The sequence below is a fragment of the Oncorhynchus nerka genome, linkage group LG14 (assembly GCF_034236695.1).
Source record: "Oncorhynchus nerka isolate Pitt River linkage group LG14, Oner_Uvic_2.0, whole genome shotgun sequence".
Lineage (NCBI taxonomy): Eukaryota > Metazoa > Chordata > Actinopteri > Salmoniformes > Salmonidae > Oncorhynchus > Oncorhynchus nerka.
In genome coordinates this window covers 44,102,404-44,122,573 of record NC_088409.1, presented here as the reverse complement: position 1 = coordinate 44,122,573, position 20,170 = coordinate 44,102,404, and the positions used below count along the sequence as shown (strand labels likewise).

General features: G+C 43.0%; 2 protein-coding genes across 3 annotated transcripts in view; one reads left to right on the top strand and one right to left on the bottom strand.

Annotated features, from left to right (window-relative positions):
• Positions 1–20,170, bottom strand: part of LOC115141188 (igLON family member 5) — a 169,294-nt gene that overhangs the window by 26,210 nt on the left and 122,914 nt on the right. For both annotated transcript variants that reach the window (XM_029679911.2, XM_029679910.2), the window contains exons 2-4: positions 12,585–12,663; positions 2,748–2,980; positions 775–894 (exon numbers count right to left, since the gene is read on the bottom strand). In XM_029679911.2, coding sequence (XP_029535771.2) covers positions 775–894; positions 2,748–2,980; positions 12,585–12,663 — 432 coding nt within the window. The remainder of the gene's footprint in view (positions 1–774; positions 895–2,747; positions 2,981–12,584; positions 12,664–20,170) is intronic.
• The window catches only part of LOC115141189 (free fatty acid receptor 2-like), an 87,128-nt gene that overhangs the window by 37,587 nt on the left and 29,371 nt on the right, over positions 1–20,170 (top strand). The window lies entirely within an intron of this gene.

The following is a 20,170-nucleotide window of genomic DNA, read 5'->3' as shown; positions in this document are numbered from 1 at the left end:
AGAGGAGACATGAGGACTGGGTACTACGACAGGAGACAGAGACTGGGAAAGGACAGACAACTGGGAGAGGAGACAAGAGGACAAGAGGAGACTGGGAAAGGACAGACAACTGGGAGAGGAGACATGAGGACACAGGAGACAGAGACTGGGAAAGGACAGACAACTGGGAGAGGAGACATGAGGACTGGGTACTACGACAGGAGACAGAGACTGGGAAAGGACAGACAACTGGGAGAGGAGACATGAGGACCGGGTACTATGACAGGAGACAGGGACTGGTAAAGGGACAGACAACTGGGAGAGGAGACATGAGGACTGGGACAGGAGACAGGGACTACTACGACAACTGGAGACAGGGACTGGTAAAGGGACAGACAACTGGGAGAGGAGACATGAGGACCGGGTACTACGACAGGAGACAGGGACTGGTAAAGGGACAGACAACTGGGAGAGGAGACAAGAGGACTGGGTACTACGACAGGAGACAGGGACTGGTAAAGGGACAGACAACTGGGAGAGGAGACATGAGGACTGGGTACTACGACAGGAGACAGGGACTGGTAAAGGGACAGACAACTGGGAGAGGAGACAAGAGGACTGGGTACTACAACTGGGACAGGGAGACAGGGACTGGTAAAGGGACAGACAACTGGGAGAGGAGACATGAGGACTGGGTACTACGACAGGAGACAGGGACTGGTAAAGGGACAGACAACTGGGAGAGGAGACAAGAGGACTGGGTACTACGACAGGAGACAGGGATGGGCGTCTTACATTTGTTCTCCTTCCAGGTGACAATCGGTTCAGGTCGTCCCACCGCCAGACAGAAGAGGTATACGTTGCCCCCCTCGTTCACTGACACATCTTGGGAGATGTTGACGATTCTGGCTGGCACTGCAAGACGAAAGAGTTGGGTTTTATTGACAGTCATGACTTGACAAAAAATAGAAACTAGACCTATGCTGCCCTCCCCTCACTGTTTGCACTACCAAAAACAAGATATAAAACTGAAGTGTCAAGAATAAAAGTAAGGGGTTACAAAAATAACAATATTACCAATGACAAACACTGATTCTCTGACTACTATTATAACAAGACAAAGCTATAGAATGTTCTTCACTTTGGTGTTGAATATAGGGATGGAAACCTTCACTCAAGGTCTAGAAGTTTCTGTCTTTGGCAGTTGCCTTGTTTTTTCTTTTCACAGCATGACCACCGTCAAATGCTGTTTTGTTCTAAATTGCCATTCCAGTGCAGGCACTATGCATATAGTTAGAAAGATAACTAGATGGCCCTTGAATTTAAATGGCCCATTATCGTTGCTTTTAATGAGCTTGGCCATGAGGCTGTTTTTCTGCGACGCATCTAACTACTGGATCCCATTTTTAACTATCTGGCCAGGCGAAAATACTCTCGTGATAAAGCAAAGATTGGAGCCATCGCTAACCCACCATGGCCATCACTTTTTGATGCAGTGACTCTGGGGTGTAATTATTTTGTGTGATATCGCGGCTTAGACTGAAATGTGAGGCGACTTGGAAACTAGGGAAACATGGTCATCTGTGTGCCCGTTTGCCCTGCGGATAAATGCTTCTCCTTGGCGCCTGCACTATGTGAACAGTCTGTTGGAGAGCGGCTGGCTTAGCCTTCTGGGTAATGCTGCCTGTACCCTGCCTATATACAGACGCATGCACACACACACACACACACACACACACACACACACACACACACACACACACACACACACACACACACACACACACACACACACAAGACTGCTGAAACTTTCCCAGCTTGCTCTCTCTCTCTCTCTCCATCTCTGCAGCAGCATGGTATGTGTGTGTGTGTCTGTTGGCCAGTTGATATATACCCTAATATTTTTCATTTTTATTCCACCAGTCTTGTATTATTGCGATATGCTAGTACACAAGGTGCAATATACATAACAATTGACAGATACAGGGAGAAAAGGTCTGCAATCCATCAGCCGAGCAGCCGGGCGCCAATAAATCACGTCATTCAGGATCAGTCAAACTCTCACTCACTCCACCGTTGCCTTGACGATAGGCCCAGATCTGGTCCTGCATTGTCAATGATTCAGTCAGGCAGTTGGACAGCCCCCTGTACGCCCATATGGTCTTACCAACTTACCCCAGGATCTACCCACCCCTCTCAGTTCTGAGGTAAACTTGCATCAGTGCTAATGTATTGGCTCGAGGCACAGTTGCTAAGGACTCAGTTGGCTGCTTTCTTTACTCAGACCAAGGCTCCATCCACTGCACAACACTAACAAAGGCCTTGGGTCACTTTACATTTTTTTTGTAAAGTAAAAGTAAAGCTGTGTTTACAATTGCTGGACTAAAACCTGGAGGTGAATAAATAATCCCGTAAATAAAGTGGTACATGCCCATTACGGAACCAGGTCTAATATGTGTTGTAAACACATTCAAATATAGCAATTAAAGGGCTAATACACCTAAATATGTGTTTACTTACCCTGTAAACAAACTTTGGACAAAGAGATAGATAAAGCCATACTTTTTTTTGTTTTTCCCTGGCTGCTGTCAACAAATCATAACTCACTAGCTTTCCTTGTCCAAATACCAAGTCCATATCCCCCAAATTAGCATGTTTTAAATATCCTTTGACGAATTCACCGGTGTACGCAACCAACGTCAGACACTTTGGGATGATTTGGGCTTGAGATTTAAAACAATGTTTTATCCTACCCCCCAGGGACTCACCTTGGACGATGAGGAAGACGTGGGCTATGCGGGGCTTGTTGCTGGCCTGGAAGCTGCAGGTGTACAGCCCCTCGTCAGCCACCTCCACCCTCTCTATCTGGATGGAGAAGTCACTGGTGTTACTGTTGACCAGCGACACCCGTCTATCCAGCGACCACTTGTCTGTCCCCGCAAACAGGATGTTTGAGCGGTTCAACCACGCCTTGTGGGTCACCTCCTCGTCGATTTTACACCTTCGAGATAAGAGGGGGAGAAAACAGGGGATAAGACAGGACCCAGATAATGTATTAATAATCATTTAACTTGAATAGTGCTTTTCATTACAGAAAATAATCTGAAAGCCAAACAAAGAAACAACACATTACAATTTTGATGGATATTGAATGTCTCTATTTGGCATGGGATGAAAGGCTGGGAGATGAGGCCGTTTGGATTGGAAAGGCAGTGTAGCTTCAGGGGGGGGGGCATCAATAGAATAGCCAGACAGAAACAAAGACAGTCTGACAAACAGGCGCTTTATCAGTGCACCACATCTGCTTTTCCTCCATATGACCCGCTCTTCTGTAAGTACCGGTCCTCCACATGACCCGCTCTTCTGTAAGTACCGGTCCTCCATATGACCCGCTCTTCTGTAAGTACCGGTCCTCCATATGACCCGCTCTTCTGTAAGTACCGGTCCTCCATATGACCCGCTCTTCTGTAAGTACCGGTCCTCCATATGACCCGCTCTTCTGTAAGTACCGGTCCTCCATATGACCCGCTCTTCTGTAAGTACCGGTCCTCCATATGACCCGCTCTTCTGTAAGTACCGGTCCTCCATATGACCCGCTCTTCTGTAAGTACCGGTCCTCCATTTCCTGGGTGATGCCGCGACTGCTGAAAAGTGCCCGAAAAGCCACCACATCTTGGCAGTGGTTAAGACCGGTCCCTGAGCCTCTTCTGCCATCGCTGGACACAGCATCCAGTACTTGTTGTAATTCTTCCCGGCAGATGAAACAATAAAGCCGGGGCTGTATTATTTGAATTCAAACAGCCTGTTAGCTTGCTAACTGTAAGACAAAAATATGACTTTTCATCGCAATTCTGCAACTCTGAGAGTCAAGACAACAAGATGTAAGTGATCAACCATCACAGCAGTCAAACCCCAAAATAATAATAAAAAAATGCCACAATTTTGTTTTTTTAAAGTACAAAAGTACAATATTTACAGAGATTGGCTTGATGGGCACTTCTTACCTACCACACGGTTAAGCTGCTCCCACAACAGCTCAATCGGGTTGAGATCTGGTGACTGTGCTGGCCACTCCATTATAGACAGAATACCAGCTGACTGCTTCTTCCCTAAATAGTTATTGCATAGTTTGGAGCTGTGCTTTGGGTCATTGTCCTGTTGTAGGAGGAAATTGGCTTCAGTTAAGCGCTGTCCACAAGGTACGGCATGGCGTTGCAAAATAGAGTCATAGTCTTCCAGATTAATTTGACCCTGTACAAATCTCCCACTTTACCACCACCAAAGCACACCCAGACCATCACATTGCCTTCACCATGCTTGACAGATGGCGTCAAGCACTCCTCCAGCATCTTTACATTTTTTCTGTGTCTCAGGAATGTTCTTCTTTGTGATCCGAACACCTCAATCTTAGATTCGTCTGTCCACATAACACCTTTTTCCAATCTTCCTCTGTCCAGTACTTATGTTATTTTGCCCATCTTAATCTTTTATTTTTATTGGCCAGTCTGAGATATGGCTTTTTCTTTGCAACTCTGCCTAGAACGTCAGCATCCCGGAGTCGCCTCTTCACTGTTGACATTGAGACTGGTGTTTTGAGGGTACTATTTAATGAAGCTGACAGTTGAGGACTTGTGAGGTGCCTGTTTCTCAACCTAGACACTCTAATGTACTTGTCCTCTTGCTCAGTCGCGCACCGGGGCCTCCCACTCCTCTTTCTATTCTGGTTAGAGCCAGTTTGCGCTGTTCTGTGAAGGGAGTAGTACACAGCGTTGTACAAGATCTTCAGTTTCTTGGCAATTTCTCGCATGGAATAGCTTTCATTTCTCAGAACAAGAATAGACTGACGAGTTTCAGAAGAAAGGTCTTTGTTTCTGGCCATTTTGAGCCTGTAATCGAACCCACAAATGATGATGCTCCAGATACTAGTCTAAAGAAGGCAAGTTTTATTGATTCTTTAATCAGGACAACAGTTTTCAGCTGTGCTAACTTAATTTCAAAAAGGTTTTCTAATCATCAATTAGCCTTTAAAATTATAAACTTGGATTAGCTAACACAGCGTGTCATTGGAAGACGGTGATGGTTGCTGATAATGGGCCTCTGTACGCCTATATAGATATTCCATAACAAATCTGCCGTTTCCAGCTACAATAGTCATTTACAACATTAACAATGTCTACACTGTATTTCCAATTTTACATTATTTTAATGGACAAAAAATAACAAGGACATTTCTAAGTGACCCCAAACTTTTGAAAGGTAGTGTACATACTGTTTATTGAGGTGAGTCTGTATGTGCTTATGTATGAACAAAGATAACATATACCTTTTTGAGGAGGAGCAGAAGTGAACCCTGGAACCTCAAAGAACGTCCGAAGTGTTTGAAAACAACAGCTGTTCCGTTGCCGCTGGAAACGGCTAGCTAACTTAGTAGTTGTTTTCTCAAGGTCAAAATTACAACCGGGGACAACAAGACAGGCGTGAAGAGGGCACGACAAAACCTATTCCCCCTCAGGAGACTGAAAAGATTTGGCATGGGTCCTCAGATCCTCAAAAGGTTCTACAGCTGCACCATCGAGAGCATCATGACTGATTTCATCACTGCCTGGTATGGCAACTGCTTGGCCTCCGACCGCAAGGCACTACGGAAGGTAATGCGTACGGCCCAGTACATCACCGGGATCAAGCTTCCTGCCATCCAGGACCTCTATACCAGGCAGTGTCAGAGGAAGGCCCTGAAAATTGTCAAAGACTCCAGCCACCCTGTTCTCTCTGCTACCGTACGGCAAGGAGGTACCGGAGCGCCAAGTCTAGGTCCAAGAGGCTTCTAATCAGCTTCTAGCCCAAGCCATAAGACTCCTGAACATCTAATCAAATGGTTACCCAGACTATTTGCATTGCCCACCCCCCACCGCCTCTTTTACACAGCTGCTAGTTTCTGTTATTATTTAAACATAGTCACTTTAATAACTCTACCTACATGTAAACTCAGCAAAAAAAGAAACATCCCTTTTTCAGGACCCTGTCTTTCAAAGATAATTAGTAAAAATCCAAATAACTTGCATATACTTGCATATAGCCTCCATTACACCACTGGCCCTCTGTGTTTTACTAAAAAGTGTACTCTCCTCCATGAGTCCGCTGGTATTGCTGCTGCTGCCTTTTCAGCGTCATTACCCTGTCACACACTGAAGGCCTAGGTCCGATAGGTTCGCCACTGTGCAAACATGTTGATAATACAGTGCATTCGGAAAGTATTCAGGCCCCTTCCCTTTTTCACATTTTGTTACGTTACAACCTTATTCTCAAATGGATTAAAACATTTTTTTTTAATCCTCATCGATCTAAATACAATATCCCATAATGACAAAGTGAAAACAGGTTTTTAGGAAGTTTTGCAAATGTATTAAAAATATAAAACAGAAATACCCTTTGTTATGAGACTAGAAATGGAGCTCAGGTGCAACCTGTTTCCCTTGATCATCCTTGATATGTTTCTAAGACTTGATTGGAGTCCACCTGCGGTACATTTAATTGATTGTACATGATTTGGAAAGGCACTGTCAAGCCCTGACCATAGAGAGCTGTTTATTCTCTATGTTGGTTGGGGTTGTGATAGTGACTAGGGCGGGTCATCTAGGTGATTAATGGTTTATGTTGGCCTGGTATGGTTCCCAATCAGAGACAGCTTCCTTCAATGAGTTTCCTCATGTGCTTGGTGGGATCTTGTCTACAGATAGTGCACACCAGTAGCTCCACGTTTCATTTGTGCGTTATTGTTTTGTTCGGTGAATTTTGATTTATTAAAATATGTGGAACTCTACGCACGCTGCACCTTGGTCCAATCATTTCGACGAGCGTGACAGGCACCCACCTGTCTATTTAAGATCTCACAGTTGACAGTGCATGTCAAAGCAAAAACCAAGCCATGAGGCCTCCATCATTCTTAAATGGAAGAAGTTTGGAACTACCAAGACTCTTCCTAGAGCTGGCCGCCCAACCAAACTGAGCAATCAGGGGAGAAGGGCCTTGGTCAGGGAGGTGACCAAGAACCCGATGGTCACTCTGACAGAGTTCCTCTGTGGAGATGGGAATACCTTCCAGAAGGACAACCATCGCTGCAGCACTCTACCAATTAGATCTTTATGGTAGAGTGGCCAGATGGAAGCTACTCCTCAGTAAAAAGGCACATGACAGCCTGCTTGGAGTTTGCCAAAATGCACTCAAAAGACTCTCAGACCATGAGAAACAAGCTTCTCTTGAACCCGATCGAACATCTCTGGAGAGACCTGAAAATAGCTGTGCAGCGACGCTCCCCATCCAACCTGACAGAGCTTGAGAGGATCTGCAGAGAAGAATGAGAGAAATTCCCCAAATGTATTTGTGCCAAGCTTGTAGCGTCATACCCATAAGACTCAAGGCTGTAATCACTGCCAAAGGTGCCTTTACAAAATACTGAGTAAAGGGTCTGAATACTTGTAACGCTCAATGAGTGAATAGGTGTGGAGTCAGGCGCAGAGAGCAAAGGATGCGGGAAAAACACGCTTTAATGTCCAAAAATAGTATACCCAAACCCGGTATAACTACAAAACAAAAATGTACCCTATCGTGAAATATAAGGACAGCGAGAAACCCGACGAAAACACTAACCACTCTAACACATACAGATGAACAAGCCCGCACAAACAGAAGCGGGCTAAACTAACTTAAATAACCCCACCCTAACAACCAAACAAGGAACAGGTGAAACCAATGAGACAAAACCAAACGAACACAGAACAAAGGATCGGTGGCAGCTAGTAGACCGGCGACGACGACCGCCGAGCGCCACCCGAACCAGAAGGAGAGCCACCGTCGGTAATATTCGTGACAATACTTTTTTTTAATACATTTGCTAAAATGTCTAAAAACCTGTTTTTGCTTTGTCATTATGGGGTATTGTGTCTAAATTGATGAGAAAAAATAAGAATAAGGCTGTAACGTAACAAAATGTGAAAAAAGTCAAGGGTTCTTAATACTTTACGAATGCACTATATAGACTGTTCAGGTGTTAATGTTCTAAAAAAGGAGTGAATATATTTGGCCTGGCAATGCGGTTTTGTACGCTTACTGAATGGAAGCCGATAATTATGAGTTTTTCGAAATTAAGAGTCGAAATTAAGAGACCGAGTCAAGACAGAGTACAAATGTATCCGACAATGAGACAAGACCGAGACACTCAAAATGAGGTCTCGAGACCGTCTCGAGTACTACAACACTGACTCAAACGTTAGCTTGATCTACTAGCTTGATCTTTTTTTATGTGAACTGTTTTTGAATCTGTTTTGCTATTGGGACTGGGCATCAGACTCTAGTGGTCAGTTTTCAATTCACTAACACTGAAATATGGTGCGTTGGGATGTTATCGGAAACTTTGAAATTTAAACAAGCATGGTAACAAGCATTCCCCCCTTATCTCAGCTCGCTGGTCACCATAGCAGCACCCACCTGTAGCTCGCGCTCCAGCAGGTATATCTCTCTAGTCACCCCCAAAACAAATTCTTCCTTTGGCCGCCTCTCCTTCCAGTTCTCTGCTGCCAATGACTGGAACGAACTACAAAAATCTCTGAAACTGGAAACACTTGTCTCCCTCACTAGCTTTAAGCACCAGCTGTCAGAGCAGCTCACAGATTACTGCACCTGTACATAGCCCATCGATAATTTAGCCCAAACAACTACCTCTTCCCCTACTGTATTTATTTATTTATTTTGCTCCTTTGCACCCTCTTATGTCTATCTCTACCTTGCACATTCTCCCACTGCAAATCTACCATTCCAGTGTTTTACTTGCTATATTGTATTTACTTCGCCACCATTGCCTTTTTTTGCCTTTACCTCCCTTATCTCACCTAATTTGCTCACATTGTATATAGACTTATTTGTCTACTGTATTATTGACTCTATGTTTGTTTTACTCCATGTGTAACTCTGTGTTGTTGTATGTGTCAAACTGCTTTGCTTTATCTTGGTCAGGTCGCAATTGTAAATGAGAACTTGTTCTCAACTTGCCTACCTGGTTAAATAAAGGTGAAATACAATTAAATTACAAATTAAAATAAAACATTTGTTGTTACACCCCTGTAATTACAGACTGCAATTACCACCAGTTACATGTTAAAATACAGTGTAACTATAAATTATTACAATTGTTTAGAATACTTGTTACCGTGTAATTACATATGTAATTACACTTTAATAGGGACCCCTTAAGATGAAGTGTTACCTTCTCTTTTTCATTAAACAATTAATGAGGCTAGCCATGTTGATGGATACCAGATTTGACTTTTACAGCTACTGTACATGTTTCATGAAATGGATTAGTGCAAGCCCTACCCTTGTAATGAAGGTAGGCCTTAAAGTTTCAAAGCGAATGACAGATCTATAACTCCAATTTCTATGGGATTTTGGTCAGGTCGCAAATATCACTATCATGAGGGAGTGCAGAAAGGAATATTTTAAGGTTCATTTGAATTCATTTCAAATTACATTTTGATCATCCTGTTGTAATTATATGCGTTTGTATTATAGTTTTGTAAACAAACCACTAGCTAGGTCTCGTAATGTGAGGTTGATAATACATACCAAGCACAAGGTGGGAAATACCAATACATACCAAGCACACTACGTGGGAAATACACCTGGGTAAAATATAGTTGTGTTTGGAGGAAGCATATGAAGAGCTAGAAGAGACAGATTGGTGAGGGGTGAGAGGGGCTGAAAGTGGTAATTAATGCTGCTACCTAACTTTTGATGTAAACAATGTGGCCGTCAAACATTGGACTTGTAGGCTAGCTACATTTAGTTTAGTTATATTGTTGGCTGTTGTGAGAGAAATGTATTTATCCAGCTGGCTAACAAGGTAAGTGGATCTTTCTCTACCTTCACATCCAGCTAGCTCTGTATAAGATATGCATATTATTAGTAGATCTGGATAGAAAACACTCTGAAGTTTCTAAAACTGTTTGAATCATGTCTGTGAGTATAACAGAACTTATGTAGCAGGCAAAACTCTGAGGACTAACAATTCGGATTATTTTTTTTAGGTCACTGTCTATTCAATGAGATTTCATTGGGGAACTAGATTTCTACGGCACTTGTTTGCAGTTCCTACCACTTCCACTGGATGTCACCAGTCTTTGGAAAATGGTTGAGGTTATTCCTTTGTGAAATGAAGAAGTACGGCCATCTTGAAATAGTGTAACACTGTTGAGAGTTGGGCAAGACTAAAAAAGTAGCGTTAGTATGTTGTTGTCCTGTATTGAAAACAGATAGACCCGTCTTCAATTTGATCGATTATTATCGTTTAAAAATACCTAAGGTTGTATTACAAAAGTAGTTTGAAATGTTTTGGCAAAGTTTACAGGTAACTTTTGAGATATTTTGTAGTGACGTTGCGAGAATTAGAAGCTGTTTTTTTACTGGATCAAACGCGACAAATAAATTGACATTTTGGATATATATGGACGGAATTAATCGAACAAAAGGACCATTTGTGATGTTTATGGGACATATTGGAGTGCCAACAAAAGAAGCTCGTCAAGGGTAAGGCATGATTTATATTTTATTTCTGCGTTTTGTGTAGCGCCTGTAGGGTTGAAATATTATTTTTCTCTTTGTTTACTGTTGTGCTATCATCAGATAATAGCTTCTTATGCTTTCGCCGAAAAGCCTTTTTGACATGTTGGCTAGATTCACAACGAGTGTAGCTTTAATTTGGTATATTACATGTGTGATTTAATGAAAGTTTTAATTTTATAGCATTTTATATGAATTTGGCACTCTGCATTTCCCTGGCAATTGGCCAGGTAGAACATTTGCGTCCCCCCTATCCCAGAGAGGCTAACAAGGTAAATGGATCTTTCTCTACCTTCACATTGCGCTAGCTCTGTGGTTATTTGCTGTGCTAGTGAAATGTAGCTAACACCACCAGAGCAAATGGATAATAAACGGGAAATAAATGTTGCTTGATGATTTTGTTTTGTTTATCTGGTAGCAAGAAGTCAATGTGTTTATAAAACTAATTTGTTCTGGTTTTTGGTTAAACTTTTAATTTTATGCTAGCTACTGTAGTCAATTAATTAACTAGCTAGCTAGTCAATAATGGCGCTGGGCAGACGTCAATTGAACATCTATTCCACGTTGGTTAAGGGTAATTTCATTTAAATGATGTGGAAACAACGTTGACTCAACCAGTGTGTGGTTCATCTCTTGGTTGTGCAAACAGAACATGTTATTGTTTAAACATTAGAAAAGGTCTAAAGTAGATTAGTAATAGTTTTTCAGAACTGTCTGGTATAACCTCAAGCAGGTTAGACTGGGCAAGTTCATTCCAGGTGAAATCTCCACCTCCATGTACCCCAGGCACCGGGTAATACAAAACAAACTCGCCCACTCCTTTGTCTACTTTATTTTCTTTAATATACAAGACTTTCTTGAAAACCAGATTTGACCTCAATGTAACTACCCTGGTTATATACACTGAGTGTACAAAGCAATAGGAACACCTTCCTAATATTGAGTTGCACACCCCTCAGAACAGCCTCAATTTGTCGGGGGATGGATTCTACAAGGTGTCGAAAGCGTTCCACAGGGATGCTGGCCCATGTTGAGTCCAATGCTTCCCGCAGTTGTCCTTTGTGTGATACCATTCTTGATACACATGGGCAATTGTTTAGCGTGAAACACCCAGCAGCGTTGCAGTTCTTGACACACTCAAACTAGTGCGCCTGGCACCTACTACCATAACCCGTTCAAATGTGTTACCCATTCACTCTCTGAATGGCACACATACACAATCCATGTCTCAATTGTCTCAAGGCTTAAACATCCTTCTTTAACCTGTCTCCTCCCCTTCATCTACACTGATTGAAGCAGATTTAACAAGTGACATCAATAAGGGATCATAGCTTTCACCTTTTCACTGTACACTCAGTCTATACGTATATATGAAAACAAATATTATTTAGAGTTTGGAATGTAATTTTCCTAGTTTCTGAACTAGAAATGTTTTGTGACATTATGACTACAGTACTGTCCTTCACCACTAGATGTCCTTAGAAGCTTCAGCTGGGGACCAGGCCAGGAGAGGATAAGCCTGAGTGCTTATGTTTAATTGATGTGGCCAGGCTAAAAAAAAAAAAATCTCTGTGAGGTAGATCACATGGCCTCCAGTGAATAGGCCAGTGATATTACCTTTAATCACCCATGCAATGAATAGATGAGCCTGTAAGTATGAAAGGGCATCATATATCAACTACAGGAGCCTGACAGTGGTCTATGGTTCTAGGGCTAGGCAATATGAGATGACAGTGAGGGTGACCAGATTTGGAATGACACCTGACAGCGGGTTAAATAGTTAAAATGTTGATTGACAGTAGGCTTTTATGAAGGCCTCAGAGTCCAGGATATTGGCAAAATATTCTGAGGAACATTTTTCAACCTAGTTGGGGTAAAGCTCATGAGGTTTTTATGACAGTGAATTGGCAATTAAGTCAGCATGATGAGGGGAGGAAAAAAAAAACAATTTGAACATGTAATTAGTAGGTGCAGGTGTAGGATCAAAGAGTTACCTCAGAATGATGCTCTCTCCTTCCAGCACTGTAATGTTGTCGGGCAGGTGGCCGAATTCAGCTCCGTGCACACTTGGCCCTGCCAAGGAAAATGAGAGAAGAGAGGGAGGAGGGTGAGCATAATGCCGTTATAACAACAACAGACGGTCCATTCGGATTTTCAATACCCAAATCCCCTGGTTGGCATCTCAGCCGCCGTGGTGCTGAGTACCTCATTGATCCAGGTCAGGCTGGATGTGTTTGGCGGTTGACTTAGTTATTTGGGAAAGTCAGAAATATACAAACAAAGGTGTTGTCGCTTATGCACTGACCCCCTGTATTATTTGAATAATGATTTGGTCCCCCCCCCCGCCCCCCACCATGTGTGTGTGTCTCATTGAACCATCGTTGATAATGAGCCGGGGGAAGAGGAGGATTCACGCAGGGCGTCGGAGCGTGAAATGAAGGGACACCAACGGCAACCGGAGGGATGCGTACAGTGAGGCTCACCCTGCCTACAAATAGACACACGCACACTCACCAAGACTGTCACACAAGCGCACGCAAACACACACTACCACAGAAATTAAACTAAATGAAAAACTGGGGTTGATATGATATGTGGGGCATCGTCTGTCTATGATAATGCCCTTTTTTGTTACAAATGTAACCAGATCCATGCATAATACACATTCACTAATAATGACTAACTTTATAGAAAATGAACACAGGTCTCATAAACAATATCTCAAGCACGAGCCCACGTGCTAGTGAGTAGCCAGCTAATCTTTAGCCAACTAACTAACTAGCCAACTTTATAGCTAGAAACCAAGGTAGGCCAGTTGAATGGTTATGAACACATCGTTCTGTCCCTCTCCAACTGTTTGAATAGCATGCTAGCCTGTCTACCTTGTTCAGATGTTGAAATCAAGTGGCCTAACTTATTTCTCAGAATGGGAACGAGTTATGTAATAGTGTTGAATGCTTTTTGCACAGTTATAAAACACAGACTAGACAGCTAGTATAACAGTCTTTGGCTAAAATGTTACTAGTGGTACATGGTACCGCAATGCCACGTGTGACAGGCTGAGCATTTATTTTCCAGAATCAATGTTCATTGATACTCCAGTTTTAGAAGTGTTCGATCTGCACGCAATTTGAGGAGTTGAGACCTAAAAAGGGTATCAATGGAAAGGTTCATTTCTCCTCTACTACAGTAAAATAATGTCTCAATGTGTTTCGGTGTCCAATATGATCGATTATGTTAGACCACTCTGCAAATACAGAGTTGAAACAATAGTGTGTGATTGCAGCCAGCAATTCGGGGCATTCCCATGGGTTCCTGCAATCGAGCATGCCATCTTCATGCTTGTGTGACACTTGATGTTCTGGATTTCCCCTGATAGTCTATGCGATTAAAATGTGGGTCAAGAGGCGTCTACCGATGTCCTAGCTAGCTAGCTACCAGTGGCGCCCCCACTTCCCGCCCGTCGTGTTCTGGAGTCCTCCTAGCTACATAGCTAGCACACAGTGTCCTTCGCCCCCACTTCCCGCCCGTCATGTTCTGGAGTCCTCCTAGCTACATAGCTAGCACACAGTGTCCTTCGCCCCCACTTCCCGCCCGTCGTGTTCTGGAGTCCTCCTAGCTACATAGCTAGCACACAGTGTCCTTCGCCCCCCACTTCCCGCCCGTCGTGTTCTGGAGTCCTCCTAGCTACATAGCTAGCACACAGTGTCCTTCGCCCCCACTTCCCGCCCGTCGTGTTCTGGAGTCCTCCTAGCTACATAGCTAGCACACAGTGTCCTTCGCCCCCACTTCCCGCCCGTCGTGTTCTGGAGTCCTCCTAGCTACATAGCTAGCACACAGTGTCCTTCGCCCCCACTTCCCGCCCGTCGTGTTCTGGAGTCCTCCTAGCTACATAGCTAGCACACAGTGTCCTTCGCCCCCACTTCCCGCCCGTCGTGTTCTGGAGTCCTCCTAGCTACATAGCTAGCACACAGTGTCCTTCGCTCCCACTTCCCCGAAGACCTGCCCTTGCTGTCTTTAACAGAGCTGTGGGAAATCAGTGCCTGACAGGTGGGAGCGAAGGACACTGTCTACCTGTGTCCTAGCTATCGTTAGCTAGCTAGCTACCTATCCAGTCCTAGCAAAACAATGTACCAATAGAAGTATAAAGAGGTGTTCATGCAGGTGCAGGAATTAGACTTGGGCGGTATACCGTGTATACCTTATACACAGGTATTTATTTGGAAATAGTCACAGGATGGTTTTTTCAATACCGCCAATAACGTTGAAACTACTTCTTTGATGTTTCTCTATACATTTGAATATTTGTATCTACTTTTTAAAAGTAAATACCTGCAGTCAACTTGTGCAATATGTTAGAAATTAAAGCAGACTGTGTTCATCATTACACCTGTGACATTATTTTACATTATGAAGCGTACCATAGTTCTCCAGAACAGATGAGACAATCACATGTTTGTTTGTAACTTGCACAACTGGAGAAAGTGGGAGCAGGTGAGTCCAGCTGTGTGTTGACAGAGGTCACGTTTTATATTGAAAGTCAACCGTGTTCTTTTTGCTTCTCGATGAACATAAAGAGTGATCAGGGACTTGCAACTACAGTTTTCCTTCAGAGACAATATATTAGTGCAACACCTTCGTCAGAAAATAGGCTCATTGTCATTACATGACAACAGAAGTGCAACGCTATTCGGCTGGCAGCCACACAATTAGGCTAAATGAGCTTACAAGGAAAAACACGTATTTTTTGCAAACACTATGCATGGCAATCGTATGTCTGTTTATCATATAAAGAATGTAGCCAGCTACATTTCCTAATGTTCTTCTTAAAGTTAATTTAGCATTTTACTGGAGAAAAGTAGACTAGCTACACCTAGAAAAGTACCAGAGAAAAGTAGCTAAACATCAGTCAGAACACTGTCTGCTGATAGAATGCCCGTTTGTGAATTCTCATCCAATTTGGGAAGTGCAACTGAGGCACAAAATGAGTCTGATTCCGATCAGAAATTACAATGGTGGTGGAAGCAAGATATTTCTTATGCATTTTATATTTTTTTGCTGTATGAAAAACAAATCATTCTGTATTAACACGATCCCTAAGTTTAACTTGCTAGTTATCTAAGTAGCTGAATTAATAAAGTGATGGTGAATCATACTGTGTTGGCGTTCTGCTGTATTCAAGAAGTCAAAGCCCTTTGGATGAGTTATCTGTACAACTGCCACTGCTATTTTAAAATGTCCTTGCATTTTCTCTACTTCTCGAGCAGAGCAGGCAGGCAGGTTGCCCTAGCGACTCCAGAGTCCTCACAGACCATGTGTATGCTGCTCCAGAGTCAGTACTGTTCATTTACACAATATCTCTCGATCACAATCACTTGTAAATGTCCAAACTCACCAAAAATGACATTCGATAGCTCCTGCCTATATATATATAACTTTATGAGCTGGACTGCCTGTCTTTGCAATTTGTTTCTTTTTTCATATGCGCTCGTTAGCATATTTGCTGGGCTTGGTGTGTGTGTGTGTGTGTGTGTGTGCGTGTGTGTGTGCGTGCGTGCGTGCGCACACAGGATATAAGGAGCGATAGAGATGAGACAAAAAAGACAACATGTAGACATAAATGCTCATAAAAAATTAATAAATAATTTGATTCTTGTGATACAGACATTTGGAATACCGTCTTAAAACATAAATTCAAATTAATTAAATGAATTCTATATAACACCCAGCCCTAAAGCGCTTGTATTTTCAAAATGACTCGGCTACAGTAGTCTTGAAGCTTCCCTTCCTTGAATTATATTTTGTAAATTTGCATCAACTGACTCCGCAAACAAAGATAACAACAGCCATACAGTGCTATCTTAGCAGTGACATACTGAGGCAGGTCTACACTCAAATCAAATCAAATGTATTTATAAAGCCCTTCTTACATCAGCTGCCACAAAGTGCTGTACAGAAACCCAGCCTAAAACCCCAAACAGCAAGCAATGCAGGTGTAGAAGCACGGTGGCCAGGAAAAACTCCCTAGAAAGGCCAGAACCTAGGAAGAAACCTAGAGAGGAACCAGGCTACATTACATTTAAGTCATTTAGCAGACGCTCTTATCCAGAGCGACTTACAAATTGGTGCGTTCACCTTATGACATCCAGTGGAACTGCCACTTTACAATAGTGCATCTAAATCTTTTAAGGGGGGAGAAGGATTACTTTATCCTATCCTAGGTATTCCTTAAAGAGGTGGGGTTTCAGGTGTCTCCGGAAGGTGGTGATTGACTCCGCTACGATGGGTGGCCAGTCCTCTTCTGGCTGTGCCGGGTGGAGATTATAACAGAACATGGCCAAGATGTTCAAATGTTCATAGATGACCAGCAGGGTCAAATAATAATAATCACAGTGGTTGTCGAGGGTGGCTTTTCATAGCCAATCGTTCAGAGTATCTCTACCACTCTTGCTGTCTCTAGAGAGTTGAAAACAGCAGGTCTGGGGCAGGTAGCACGTCCGGTGAACAGGTCAGGGTTCCATAGCCTTAGGCAGAACAGTTGAAACTGGAGCAGCAGCACGGCAAGGTGGACTGGGGACAGCAAGGAGTTATCAGGCCAGGTAGTCCTGATGCATGGTCCTAGGGCTCAGGTCCTCCGAAAGAGAGAAAGAAACTCAGCATGACACCAGCTCTGTCCCTCCAAACTCCGCCAAATTCCAGCATGCACATCAAGTCCACCCTTACGGTGCCCATATTAGGACACCCTCACTGTCTGAGGGTCATGTTTAAATTTGACCTCAAAGGTGTTTTGGGTTTTACATTTTAGCTAACTCTAACCCTCTTCTTAACCTTAACCTAATTATCCTAACCTGCTACGTTAATTCTCCTAACCTGCTGCATAAGTTCTCCTAAACCTGCTACGAAAAGTCAATTTTGACAAAAACCTGTATCCCTTCTGGACAAGCCCTTGCTAGATCTTCAACCAATCTCCCCTATCTCTTTCCTAACGTGTCCATAATATCTCTATGCTGCTGCCGTCTTGCCTCTAAGGTTTAATAAACAGCGACTTATGCGAAGGAAACGCTGTGCAGTCAGGAATTTAGAAGCACCCGGAGGTTTGTCTGATTAATGCAAAGAGGTGCGCTAAGACAATACGCGCTAAGCTTGGCAAGTGTAATTCCAGGCAGACAGGGGTCTGAAACGTGACAGTTGTAAGCAGTGCAGCATCTGATGGCCAATTGCTCAGGCTTTTCATTTCAACACGGGCTCTTGGTGGAATCATGGCTTGATTGCACAGCGTAATGAAAAAGGGGGCAGGCATTCTGATTCGCGTCACGGTCTCATAAACAAATAGCTAAAAAAGGTGAATCTAATTATGCGTTGAAATGATGGTCAATGGCAATGGGAAATTGAGAGATGTATTTTTCCAAAGTACTGAAATTAGTACAAAGTCTAAGCAGAGTAATACTAATAGGTTGAATATGAGTGTGTGTCTGTGTGTCTGAAGATCCACAATTCTTCATGGTCCTTTCGAGACAGTTATTGTGTGTGTGCACCTGTACAGTGTGTGTATGTGTGTGTGTCCAGTATGTGCGCATTTGCTTTAAGTGTGTCAGTCACCAGCAAGAACAGGCCATCCCACAGTGAGAACTAATGGCGCCTTGAAGGATGGAGAGGGATGGAGAATGTCCATGAAAATCCTCCGCTAAAAGCCATAATCACATTAGCGTGCTGCTTGCTGCTGTGCTATCTAGGCTGGCCAAGAAACACAGGAAGGAAGAACACACTGGCTGTATCAGCATCACTACCACTCACTGTGACTGTCCCTCTCACTGCATGGGGGAGGGGAGACATTAGTCATTGTGTCCAATGTACTGTATAACCAAGGCCTAGGAAATGTGTTTGTTAAAGGGCAACTGAACGCTAAATGTATTTGGTTGAAATCTGCATATGTGGCATCGATATCATTGAGAAACACAACAAAGTGTAAGTAGAATCATTTTGGTCATAAAGTCAGTATATTCCAAAACATAGTTTTGTGAGATTTGTGTAAGTGAGATCATCAGAACTCTTGTTTTTCTTAATGACCAGCAGAAAATCAGATGCAGAATTGGTGAGTTAAGCCGCTCTTTCAGGTTATTTCTATGAAACAACCTTGGATATACTGTAAACCCTATACCATCCTCTGTGCACCTGCCACACTGCACAGTAAGCTATATTACTGTGCGTCCTCAGTTGTTCTGTGCGTCATCAGTTGTTGTACCCGCAAAACACCAGTCTCAACGTCAACAGTGAAGAGGCGACTCCGGGATGCTGGCCTTCTAGGCAGAGTTGCAAAGAAAAAGCCATATCTCAGACTAGCCAATAAAAATAAAAGATTAAGATGGGCAAAATAACATAAGTACTGGACAGAGGAAGATTGGAAAAAAAGGTGTTATGTGGACAGACAAATCTAAGATTGAGGTGTTCGGATCACAAAGAAGAACATTCCTGAGACACAGAAAAAATGTAAAGATGCTGGAGGAGTGCTTGACGCCATCTGTCAAGCATGGTGAAGGCAATGTGATGGTCTGGGTGTGCTTTGGTGGTGGTAAAATGGGAGATTTGTACAGGGTAAAATTAATCTTGAAAAAGGAAGGCTATGACTCTATTTTGCAACGCCATGCTGTACCTTGTGGACAGTGCTTAATTGGAGCCAAAAGAATACAGACACTGGACAGAGGCTCTCTGCCTAGAACGTCAGCATCCCGGAGGTTGCCTCTTCACTGTTGACGTGGAGACTTGTGTTTTGCGGGTACTATTTAATGATGCTACCAGTTGAGGACTTGTGAGGCGTCTGTTTCTCAAACTAGACACTCTAATGTACTTGTCCTCTTGCTCAGTTGTGCACCGGGGCCTCCCACTCCTCTTTCTATTCTGTTAGAGCCAGTTTGCGCTGTTCTGTGAAGGGAGTAGTACACAGCGTTGTACGAGATCTTCAGTTTCTTGATAATTTCTCGCATAGAATAGCCTTCATTTCTCAGAACAAGAATAGACTGATGAGTTTCAGAAGAAAGGTCTTTGTTTCTGGCCATTTTGAGCCTGTAATCGAACCCACAAATGCTGATGCTCCAGATACTCAACTAGTCTAAAGAAGGCCAGTTTTATTGCTTCTTTAATCAGAACAACAATTTTCAGCTGTACTAACATAATTGCAAAATTGTTTTCTAATGATCAATTAGCCTTTAAAATGCTAAACTTGGATTAGCTAACACAACGTGCCATTGGAACACAGGAGTGATGGTTGCTGATAATGGGCCTCTGTACGCCTATGTAGATATTCAGTTTCCGGCTACAATGGTCATTTACAACATTAACAATGTCTACACTGTATTTCTGATCAATTCGCTGTTATTTTAATGGACAAAAAAAATGTGCTTTTCTTTCAAAAACAAGGACATTTCTAAGTGACCCCAAACTTTTGAACGGTAGTGTACGTAGATACACACACACACACACACACACACACACAAATGATGTATGCATAAGCTGAAACCTGAAAACAACACGGTGAAGGTTGCACACCAGAGGGCTGCTATTCCCTATTCCCCACTCAATTCAC